This window comes from Anarrhichthys ocellatus, unplaced genomic scaffold, assembly GCF_004355925.1.
Source record: "Anarrhichthys ocellatus isolate YVR2014 unplaced genomic scaffold, GSC_Weel_1.0 scaffold42, whole genome shotgun sequence".
Taxonomy (NCBI): domain Eukaryota; kingdom Metazoa; phylum Chordata; class Actinopteri; order Perciformes; family Anarhichadidae; genus Anarrhichthys; species Anarrhichthys ocellatus.
Genome location: NW_022280072.1, coordinates 2,495,712 through 2,506,821, shown reverse-complemented (window position 1 = coordinate 2,506,821; position 11,110 = coordinate 2,495,712). Strand labels below are relative to the sequence as shown.

General features: G+C 43.6%; 2 protein-coding genes across 4 annotated transcripts in view; both read left to right on the top strand.

The window, feature by feature from the left end:
• LOC116394922 (uncharacterized) overlaps positions 1-5,426 on the top strand; it is a 9,907-nt gene extending 4,481 nt beyond the window's left edge. For 2 of the 3 annotated variants that reach the window (XM_031868320.1, XM_031868321.1), the window contains 5 exons: positions 117-407; positions 1,978-2,274; positions 3,445-3,717; positions 3,805-3,849; positions 4,592-4,911. In XM_031868320.1, the coding sequence (XP_031724180.1) occupies positions 117-407; positions 1,978-2,274; positions 3,445-3,717; positions 3,805-3,849; positions 4,592-4,818 (1,133 nt within the window). In that variant the 3' untranslated portion in view covers positions 4,819-4,911. Of the gene's footprint in view, positions 1-116; positions 408-1,977; positions 2,275-3,444; positions 3,718-3,804; positions 3,850-4,591 lie in introns of all 3 variants that reach the window. The other variant, XM_031868322.1, reaches the window with a different exon arrangement.
• Positions 5,427-5,947: 521 nt separating this feature from the next.
• The window catches only part of LOC116394877 (GTPase IMAP family member 8), an 8,219-nt gene continuing 3,056 nt past the window's right edge, over positions 5,948-11,110 (top strand). Inside the window, exons 1-5 of the mRNA XM_031868238.1 lie at positions 5,948-5,985; positions 6,462-6,607; positions 8,333-8,828; positions 9,488-9,711; positions 10,339-11,037. Coding sequence (XP_031724098.1) covers positions 6,592-6,607; positions 8,333-8,828; positions 9,488-9,711; positions 10,339-11,037 — 1,435 coding nt within the window. The 5' untranslated portion in view covers positions 5,948-5,985; positions 6,462-6,591. The remainder of the gene's footprint in view (positions 5,986-6,461; positions 6,608-8,332; positions 8,829-9,487; positions 9,712-10,338; positions 11,038-11,110) is intronic.

Genomic DNA, 11,110 nt, shown 5'->3' with positions numbered 1-11,110 from the left:
CACACACACACACACACACACACACACACACACACACACACACACACTTGCAGTATATTTGTCACACAAGCATTAAAAAAATAAAAGCCCACAAAGGAGTCTTGGTCTTCCCGCAGAGACTCTGAAGATCAGCGTGTGGCCTCCGGGGTCAAACATCTACCTCGGTGAGTGCGTGTTGCTGCGGTGCTCGGTGGAGTCGAGCCTCGGGTCGGCATGGAGCTACCGCTGGTTTAAGCACCAGTCCGCTTCGCCCCCGAACCCCAGGCACCGGGTCTCGGGTGACAGCTACTCCATCACCGCGGTGACAGGGGAGGACGCGGGCAGGTACTGGTGCCAAGCCAAGCGGTGGGAGAGCAACACCAGCTCTGTGGAGCTCCTCAGCCAGCCGGCCGTGCTCAGCGTGTCAGGTGAGCAGCAGCTACGACCTCCTCATGCACACAACAACACACAGGTTTGTGTCGGCCAGGATCGACTTTCAATTGATGCCGCTAGATGGAAAACTGAGGTGATCTGTAAAGTTATTAAGATTCATAATGACGGGAACACGAATGTGCCAGATTTTCATGGCAACTCATCCAGGAGTCGTTGAGTTACTCAGAAAGTGTAGTAAAGTTTTACTTATTGCTCCTTTAAATAGTATTAATAATACTTTATGTATTACTTGGAATCAAAAATAATTAAAGCAATAAAGTGGGTTAATCAGTTTGTGTTGATCTATGAATGAATATTGATTGATTCTTGCAGCTGCTTTATATTGTATGAAAAGCTTCAGTTCTTCAAATGCAGAGGCAGCAGGACACAACATGTTGATGAATCTGCAGCCTCTATAGTGCACAGTCGTAACCGCCGTTCACTGTGTTTACCTTCATATCGTCGAGTATTAAATAATCGCCACACCAGCTGATCAACATTGACCTTCACGCAGATGTTTGCACGTTGCACTGCTAAACATGCATGAATCAAAATAGAAAGTGCGCATGAAGACGCCCACACAGTCCGTGAGTCTACCGCGTTGCGTTTGGTATTCATTATTTAAATTTCAAATGAGGCTGCAAAATATTAAAGTTTAGAGTGCACGGGTCACACATGCGCCCGAAGAGATATTCTCCTGAAAGTTCACCAAAGTTGCTTGTTCACGTTGTCATAACATAAGCTTACCTTTTCTGGAGCGGGTCTTAAAGAGACAGGCGCTAAAACAAGGCGTTTCAGGTGGGGGGTTAATACAGGTATATTCAGGCAGACAGTATGAGAAAAATAATCTGTTTAAAGCATGAAAACACGTTCTGGTAGAAACACCAAAATAAAAGTGTGAACCTGAAAGTGAGCATGATGTGTCCCCTTTAAAACCATAGACGTGACTCACCGTTTTGGGACCATGAATGACTGTAGAAACTATAAGGGCAATGCATCCATTAGTTGTCGAAATATTTCAGTCTGGACCAAAGTTGACAGCCGAGCGACAGATTTAAATTGCCATCCCCAAAAATATGTCTAAATAGGATATTTTTGCCTGATTTTAAAACATATGAATTACTATTAATTTTGGGTGTAGTGTGTGTCAGAAAATTAAATTGAGTTCCAGGTGAAACTACATAATTTGCAATGAAATATGTTGAGCAGAATTTGACAGTATGCGGACAATCTCTGCTTCTCCGGTGCTGCTGCTGCTGAGTTAGTGACAGAGCTCTGGGTGCTTTTCATCTCTCCTTATTGCTCGTTGCTGCAGTAAAGACAGGTGTTGCAATAACAAAAACATTTACTGCTGTTGTTGTGTGATAATTGTAATATATTTTACAGAGATTTGTGGTCCCATGTGACCCGTTAGTAGGCAGCGGGACAAACAGAAACTGCTGGTACGTTTATGACTTTAGCAAACAAATGGGTAGAACTTCAAGTTGGAACCATTCGTCAGCTCATATACTGTTTGAAACAACTCACTGTCTGCTTCTTCTCCCTCTGTCCACGTGTCTCATCCAGAGCTGCCTCCTCCCTCACTCCTGACTCTGACTCCCAGCAGCAGGCAGCTCTACAGAGGGGAGCGTTTCACTGTGCGGTGCCCCTCGGGCTGGATGCTGAGGCAGTGGAGCGATGAGCAGCGTGCAGTGAGGAAGTCAGGAGGAGTCCTCGTCACTGACCGCTGTTCACCATTAGGGGGTGCTGTCGCTGCAGACAAGTCGGACGCATGCACGTTCACCGCCATCGGCGGGAGCAGTGGACTGTACTGGTGCGAGGGCCCCGAGGCCCGGAGCAACGCCGTCAACCTCACAGTGAGCAGTGAGTCTAAAGGGGAAGATTCTCAAAGAATGCTGTTGGAGACAGTTTTGTTTTTTGTTTTGTGTAAATAGTCACAACAGTACAGGAGAGCGGGGCATCGTATCGCACTTTTCACTTTCACTTCAACGTCTTGGTCTCAGTGCATCAGTCTATATTCAAAAAAAAAAAGGTTAATCTTATGATTTTCACTTGTTACTTTGATATAAAGTTATAAATGGTTATACATTTTAAATATAAATTATGTTTTTCAACAAATTGAGCTATACCTACAAAAATCAATGTGCTGTAATTCTTCATCTAAATCCAACAAAATCAGTTTGTGTGAAATCCACGTAATGATGCAAAGGAACCATAAAGACACGCTTTGTGTGAAACGAGAAGTAAATATTGATTTATTTGTCACACATCTGTACTTAAGTAACGCCACTTCCGTAGTTATTTTAACCCAAACTACGATCTTCTCCTAAACCTAATAAAGTAGTTTTGTTGCCTAAACCGAACTAAGTTGTTTCCTGTGAAGATGGAAGTTCATATCGCCACCTGGTGGTGACTCTGGCCATTGAAAATTATAAGACTACAATTCTGCAAGGCGCCTAAAGTGGCTTTTAGAAAGCGAATACAAGGAAGCTGCGACGGATCGCGTTCAGCTGCTGTCTTCCTCGTGTCAAGGTCCTTATCCTCGAAAAGATAATGTGCCAACTATTCTACAGCGCAAACACACAGCCATAACGTTTTGCAGCTGAGAGCAATTTTGTTCTTTTTTTGTGGAGGGAGAGTGAAGAAATCATTTGTTTATTCATTTCTTTCTCCTTTTTTTTCTTGTGTATCTTCAAAAATGACACGTAGGGGAGCTTTATTCATTTATTTTTCATGACACAACAGCATAACGACCATTTGCAATAAACGGGGCCAATTTTGCACCAAATGTCTGAATATTACCACATTTAAATACAAAAGCACAGGAGCACCGAGACGCTATTTGCTTGGCAGCATATTTATCTTTTTTTAAATATTTGTGCAAGTTTAACAGCTGCAAAAGCTGCACAATTTGCCTCTGAGGATTTAAATGTGTTGTGTGAGTGACTGCATTTCAAACAACCGAAATAATGAGTGTTGAGTTGTAGTGAAGGTGTTTGTCTGCTAACAGTGTCTACTGTCTTTGTCCCACAGATGGGACCATCATTTTGAAGACTCCTGCCTCCCCCGTATTCGAGTTTGACAAAGTGGTCTTGTATTGTCAGTACTGGACAGGCAATCACAGTAGAACAACCTTCTTTAAAAATGGAGCAGAAGTCGACACTTACAGCTCCTCCAGTTCAGACGGAGTAATAAACATGACTATTGAGAATGTGACACGGCGAGATGAAGGCTTCTACAAGTGTGCGTCCCAGGACGGAAAGATGGAGAGTCCAGAGAGCTGGTTGTCAGTGAGACCTGATGCAGGTCAGCTGTCTGGCTTTATTAATATTCACCATTGTGCTTCTTGTAAAATAGGCAGATCAGTGAAAGATGTCAATTCTTGTCTTTTAGGCTTAAACTTCACATCAACAGATGGGACAGCAGCCTCCACCAGTGGTAACATGACTTTGTTTTGTTTGTACATTAATTTACTAGTTTTAGAGAGAATACTTGATGATAATGATTATCGGGTAAGATTGTAAAGTAAAAGTAAAGGTAAGTAAAGTCAATGCAGAAGTGTCCTAAACCTGCATTCTCTCTAGTGTACACCAGGGGGCGACTCCTCTGGTTGTATAGAAGTCTATGAGAAAATGACTTCTCTCTTGATTTATTACCTCAAAACAAAGAGTACCACTTTCTAGTAATTCATTTTTTAAATATGTATGATCCCTCGCCACATGCTACAATATATTAACAGGCAGCATTTCACCTTCACTACAATCTAAATTTACAGTCATCAGTAATTAAAAAAAGGCCAACTACTAGCCTTTAGTTTACGGTAGCCATCTGTGATTTTACTGGGCCACTAACCGGAGGCTGTACAATCCGAGTAACTTTACGTTTTGAAAGTTTGTGAATTGGATTAAATATAAAGTTCCATAGTGGCGAGAAAAAGACTCTACAACATAAGGTCAGCACTGTGACCGTGTCACATTCTTTTGATAATGTTAGATTATTGTTTTTGAATGTTTTAAACCAGAATTATAGCCAGATCTTACACATTGCACCTTTTAACAAGGGTTAAACAAACATTTATTAATCTCTACTATAACATAAACACCTATTAATCCCAAGAAAGAGTGAAGTAGTTCCTGGTTCAGGTGAGACTAAAACAAATATCATTTGTTCTCTTCATCAGGCTCCTGGAAATGGATCATTGTTTCATGTGGAATCGTACCTCTGGTCCTCATTCCTCTAACTGTTTGGCTGCTTCGTCACCACCGGTCAGTATCTATGAAACCTCCAGCCCACTTCACCCTCTCACTCTCTACTTCCTGGCATGGATCACGTCACAACAGACGGTTGAGGAAATGCATGACTGATTATTGTATTTGTGTGAAAGTACCAGACGTTTTGCACCTGTAGGTGTTGGCCATTTTCCAAAGAGAACCTTCCAGCAGTGGAGCTTCCTGCGACCAAGCAGGACGTGACCGAGGTGCAGTGGGACCTGTCCTGGATGGAGATGTCCCGTCTGTTGGATAGACAGTTGTATCCTGTAACTTAAAGGACCACTGTTATGTGAAGCGTACAGGAAACACTGAATGAAGAGGAACCTATGAGGCAGTTCAGCCAGTGCTGTTTCTAACACGACGTGAGAACAATTTGTAGTTATTGATGGTCACATGCCAAAAAGGGTCAAGCTTCTTCGAGGAGTTCCGCAAGGACCCACTCTTGGCCCGTTGCTTTTTATTTTTATTTATTCATGTCAATGTCCTGTCCTTGGTTTGTAAAGTTCTCTCTTATGATACAAATCTTAAAGCTTCACACAATCACACACTTTTACAAAATACTGATACAGAATTGTTTCATATCTTTAATGGTTTCAGATGAACAAATTTACCCTCAAACTGAATAAACTCTTTAAAAAGCCTCTTGCATCAGCTGGAAAATGCATCGTCACAAAGCTTTGTTTTTTAGTGACACGTGGTTCTCACAGGACAGTGATGTAAATCCAGAAACGTCAGATAAAATAATAAAACAACTGATCAATTAATACTTAGTTTAAGTACTGATTTTACTTAAAGTTACAGTGAGGAACTTTTAAATGGCTCTGAACCAGTCTCAGTGTAGTCCTGATCCTCTATCAGACCTCCATCAGTAAAGAGACCATCAGAGAGAAGATGGTCTGTTTCTATAGAGTTATTCTTAATGCTCGTCATCGGAGCCACCGGGTCAGATTCTGGTGACCTCAGATGAACTCATGCAGGTTCACCAGAACCTCCTTCAGCTCATACTCCAGCAGAGACCGGTCCACCGTGGACAGACCCAGATCTTCCAGCAGAGACCGGTCCACCGTGGACAGACCCAGATCCTCCAGCAGAGACCGGTCCACCGTGGACAGACCCAGATCCTCCAGCAGAGACCGGTAGCAGCGTCTCCTCCTCCTCCTCCAGGAGCAGAGCTTCTCCTCTCTGGGAGCCGACACCACGCTGCTGGAGACCCAGGACATATTGCTGCACTGGCTAGAGGGAAGGGAGGCACGGGAGAACCAGAACCAGGACTGAGAGGAGCAGGCTGTCAGACCCTGCTGCAGTAAGATGAGAGGTTTTCTGAAGGTTTCTTTCGGTGATCAGAAACACTACCACTTTTGTCAACCGGGGCCGCCAAAATAATACAATGAAAGGTCCTTGTAGTGGCTTTAAGTCAAGTTTTGAATGCAGCACTTTTAGTCATAGTGAAGTATTTAGTACTCAGTTAGTTCAATCTTATAAAAAATAGACTTGCTTACAGAATGCTGTTGACAAAACTCTGCATGACTCTGCTGCAAAAAAACACAAAAAGGAAACTTTGACTGTACTTGTTTTTGGCTCAGCACTGTTCATAAATGCAACAATTACTTTTTCTTACTCCCTTTTATACTTGGTCCAAAAATAGACATCCAAATTTATGATCACTATCATTATTAGAAGTATGTGTTTGCGGCTCTCAGATGTAAAGCACTAGTGAAACCGGTTCAACTGTAACGTCAGAGTCTCTCTGCCATTTGCTTTGTTGTGTCACTTCTTCAGTCTCGGCTGTGGCGGCGGCTGCAAAATATGCCTGAATTCCTGTTTCCTTAAAATATTTGGTGCTGAGGACAAACACTCGGTCCTGTCCAGTTGATTCTAACTCGGCTTTGAAAAGAGAAGACGGGTAAAAATGGAAAACAACCTCGGTGAGTTCATTTTGAAGATAAATGTGTAGTTGCATAGTTTTACCTGCTTCAACATGCAATAATATACGTACTTTATAAGAGACAAGGAATCGATATGTTGTAGAAATAGATTTTTTCTAAAGTTATTCTTCTTTATATTATTTTGATTATGTTTTGATCAGTACAACGTGCAGATCTGTTTTGAGGTCAAACATACTTACTTCACCTCGATCGTGGAAATCGTTTAAGATCAAAACATTTCTAACGACATGGGTTTGTGCTCCTTTAGGGATGCATTCAGGGAGCCTGGTTTTTCTTTCATTTACAGCTCAGATCTCAAAGCACATGGTGTCCCGAGGAAACAACCTTTTATTCATCTACTTTATAACCTATTTACTATAAGGACAAAACAGGGTTATGGTTTCCACACTGTATCAATTCCTTCTGGCTGATTCCCTCCTCGAACTGTGAGTCACTTTTACAGAAACAACACCGGCATCAAAGAAAGCAACCTGCACACTGGTGCCAACAAAAACCAGTTGGACCGGTCTTGATTGCCAGTAAAAATGGACAACTCTTTTGATTCCCATCAGGATATCAAAACAATCCTCTTCCTTTAGAAGTTTAAAACTCCACCCCAACAGTTTAATGCAAATACGGAGTCACAAGACAAATAGACACACCTCTAGGTTGTTGTGCAATCCAATACACAAAGGCTATTTATTCAAATGTAGCCTTTTTTAATTGTTGATGATGCTGCGTTTCAGCTCTATAATAAGTTACCAGTCTGTACTTTGTGGTGTAGATGAGTTAGTTCTAGTATTTACATATATCTAAATAAATATTTTAAATGTATTTGATTATAATGTAGTTCAGATAACAGCCTCTGAACATGAACAAGTATTTGTGTTGCACTGCGTCCTACAAGTCTTTCGATTTTCTCTCGTCACTCCTTGTATTTTTATTTTTTTGTGACAAAGGGAGGTGACGAGTCATTCTTTTTTATCCCCTTGTTGCTTCTTTTTCATTTTGCCTCAAAATGATTTGTTTTGGTTCAGGGTCATTCTAAAAATGTTTTTGTCTCAATGTACAATCTTCAGACTGCGTCTCTCAAATGAAAACGGATTTATAGAGTCAGAAATAACACAAAAAATGACACAAAGTCCCAGAGGAGCCAGCAGGAGTTCACCAGAGCGTTCCTCTTCTGTCAGTCAGGCAAAGCAGCACAGGCATCAGCTAATGCAGCTCCTGTAATAACGCCGTCGTCCTAGTTTTGGTGGTTTTTCTTATGCTGCTCAGTATGAGATCTGCTGTAGTCCTTTTATGAAAAGCCAACTGATCGCAACAAAATCCATTATCATCAAGCCAAGGAAGCTGTTTCACAAAGTTTTTGAAAAACATGACATGTTGGTGAAACTGTCTGTCACTATTTCTGGTCCCAAAAAAGTTTTTTCTCTTGTTTGGGGGCGACTGTGGCTCAATCAGAGGATTGGTGGTTCGATGCCCGGCTCCACTAGTCGTATATCGATGTGTCCTGGGCAAGAGACTTCAGCCCAAACCTACTCCTGTAGCTGTGTGTGAATGTGTGTGAATGTTAGTTAGTCCTGATGGGCAGCATAGTAGCCCTTGCCATCATTGATGAATGGGGGTAAATGGAGGAGTGATGACGTGCAGTGTGAAAGCGCTTTGAGTGGTCGGAAAGACTAAAAAAGCGCTATACAAGTTCATTTACTATTTGTCTTCCAGGAGAGAGAGAGAGCACCACCTTGTCGGAGGTCAGACTCATCCTGATTGGTGGGAGATGGGCTGGCAAAAGCTTCTCCGGCAACACCATACTGAGAAAGGAAAGGTTCGAGTGTGGCCGAACCAGAACGGCTCAGACCGAGGTGAGGCACGGGGCGGTGGAGGACCGCCATCTCACCGTGGTCGACGCTCCAGGATGGAGCAGCTCCCTCTCCCTGACCGAGATCCCAGAGGGGGACAAGCGACGATTTAAACTCAACGCGTCCAAGTGTCCGCCCGGCCCACATGTCTTTCTCCTCGTCGTTCCCATAGACTCGGCTTTCTCCGTGGACAACAGGAGGACCGTGGAGGAGCACATGAAGCTCCTCGGGGAGCGGGTTTGGCGATACACCATGGTGCTCTTCACCTGCGGGGACTTCCTCTGGGGGAAGACAATAGAGCAGCACATCGAGAGCGAGGGAGACTCACTCAAATGGTTGACAGTGAGATGCAGGAACAGGTATATGAAGGCGAATTCTGAAGGCAAATCACTGTGAATATCCAAGAGCGCAAATGAGATCCAAGCGTGCGCGTGTGTAGAGGTCCCGCACGTGCAAATCAAACAGCCGCGCACATAGATTACTTTTGCGAGCGTTTTCACATCGCACCGCGCAGAATATCTTTGCGAGTGCGATCAAAATGTAAGCCTGCAAGAGAAAAACCATGCTTTGAGCGTGAGGGGCGTCCCCTAGCGCGCGACTTCTTCTAGTGTTCAGTAGTGGATTGAAAAAAAACACCTCTACACCGCCACCAAGAGTTTGTGTCGGAGTGATATCCAGCCAATCTATAGACGAGGATTGTAACCAATTAAATCTAGCGATACAATGGTAACAGGGTCCGCCCACTTAGTGTCAAAAAGAAAATCTACACGGGAGCAGAAAAGCAGTGACAGCAGTCGCACGCTAGGGGACGCCCTTTGCTCAAAGCATGGTTTTCTCCTCGCAGGCCGCAATTATGCTGGCGTGAGCAGAGATATTCTGCGCGGAGTGATGTGAAAACGCTCGCAAAAGTAATATACGTGCGCGGCTGTTTGATTAGCACGTGCGGGACCTCTACACACGCGCACGCGTGGATCTCATTTGCACTCTCGGATATTCACAGTGATTTGCCTTCATGCAGGTACCACGTGTTCAATAACAAGGAGAAGAGAAACTCAGATCAGGTGACGCAGCTGCTGCAGAAGATAGACGAGATGATGCGGCACAACGACGGCAGTTGGTACCAGGTAGACCAGCAGACGTTAAACACCATCAAAGAGAAGCAGCGAGAAGTGGTCGAAAGGGCGGAGATGAGAAGGAGGAGGTCCGAAGAGCAAAGACGACAAATGAAGACACGTATTCAAGGTGAACGTCTCAACAGATGCACTCAAACACGTCCTGTATCATACTAAAAGGGCCAGTGCGTAGCATTAGCAGAAATGCATAATCAGCTGACGATGAGAATCACGTTTCCGTTAGAATGAGCTGTTTATATTAAAGGTGTGAATCTTTACTGGCCTCACGATTCGATTACGATTCGAGTGCACTTCAATGTATCGCATCCTCAAATTTCTATGTTACTGCCAGGCGGCAACCTCCGGTTCATGCTAAGTGAAGCCGATGTGGAAGCGTCTTAAAACCTGCATTCTCTCTAACGTCCACCAGGGGGCGACTCCTCTGGTTGTATAGAAGTCTATGAGAAAATGACTCTACTTCTCTCTTGATTTATTACCTCAGTAAACATTGTAAACATGAGTTTATGGTCTCAATCTCTAGTTTCAAGTCTTCTTCAATACAGCATGATGTTCATTTAGTAAATTAGGAATAAGAGTATTTTTGAAAATGCTGTTAATGTATCAATAGATTATTTGTTTACCTGAAAAAGTGGATTTTGTTTTTATTAATTTGACCATGTGATTTTATACAGACACAGTAACTGATGAAGTTGAGAAGGGAACTAATTGACTAATCAAGCTTTGTTTTATCTCACAGAAAAGATGAAACCCATCCCAAAACTCCGCCTGGTTCTCTTGGGAAGCCGGAGCGTTGGGAAAACCTCAGTGGGGAACTCCATCTTGGGAATCAAAGAGCAAGAAGATGGGCAAAGAACGGCCCGCTCGGTGGCCCAGCAGGGTTTTGTGGGTGAAACTGAAATAACTGTTGTTGACACACCGGGTTGGTGGAAAGGCTTCTCTGTGGTTGACACTCCTGAGGCGATGAGGGAGGAAGTGAAGCGCAGCCCGTTTCTGTGCCTCCCTGGGCCTCACGTCTTCCTGCTGGTGATCGACGTAGACGCGTCGTTCAACCTCAAACACTTAGACGCAGTGATGTCACACGTCGATCTTCTCGGAGAAGAAGTGTGGAGACACACGATTGTGGTTTTCACCAGAGGAGACTGGCTGGGGTCGCACATCGTGGAGGAGTACATCGAAGGGGAGGGAAAGGCGCTGCAGTCTCTCGTTCAACAATGTGGAAACAGATATCACGTCATTGACAACAAGAATGCAGATGATGGCACTCAAATCATGGAGCTGCTGGAGAAAATCACTGAGACCGTGGCTGGAAATGATTGGGACTACTTTGTCCCGGATCAAAAGATATTTGTGACGATCGAAACGAGAAGATTGAGCGTGGAAGTCGCGGCGCAACAGAGGCAAAGTCAAGTCGTGGCCAAAAGAAAAGCCCTCAGAGGTATGGATGGGTCAGTCATCTAGCATCATAGAAGTCTATGAGAAAATGACTCTACTTCTCTCTTGATTTATTA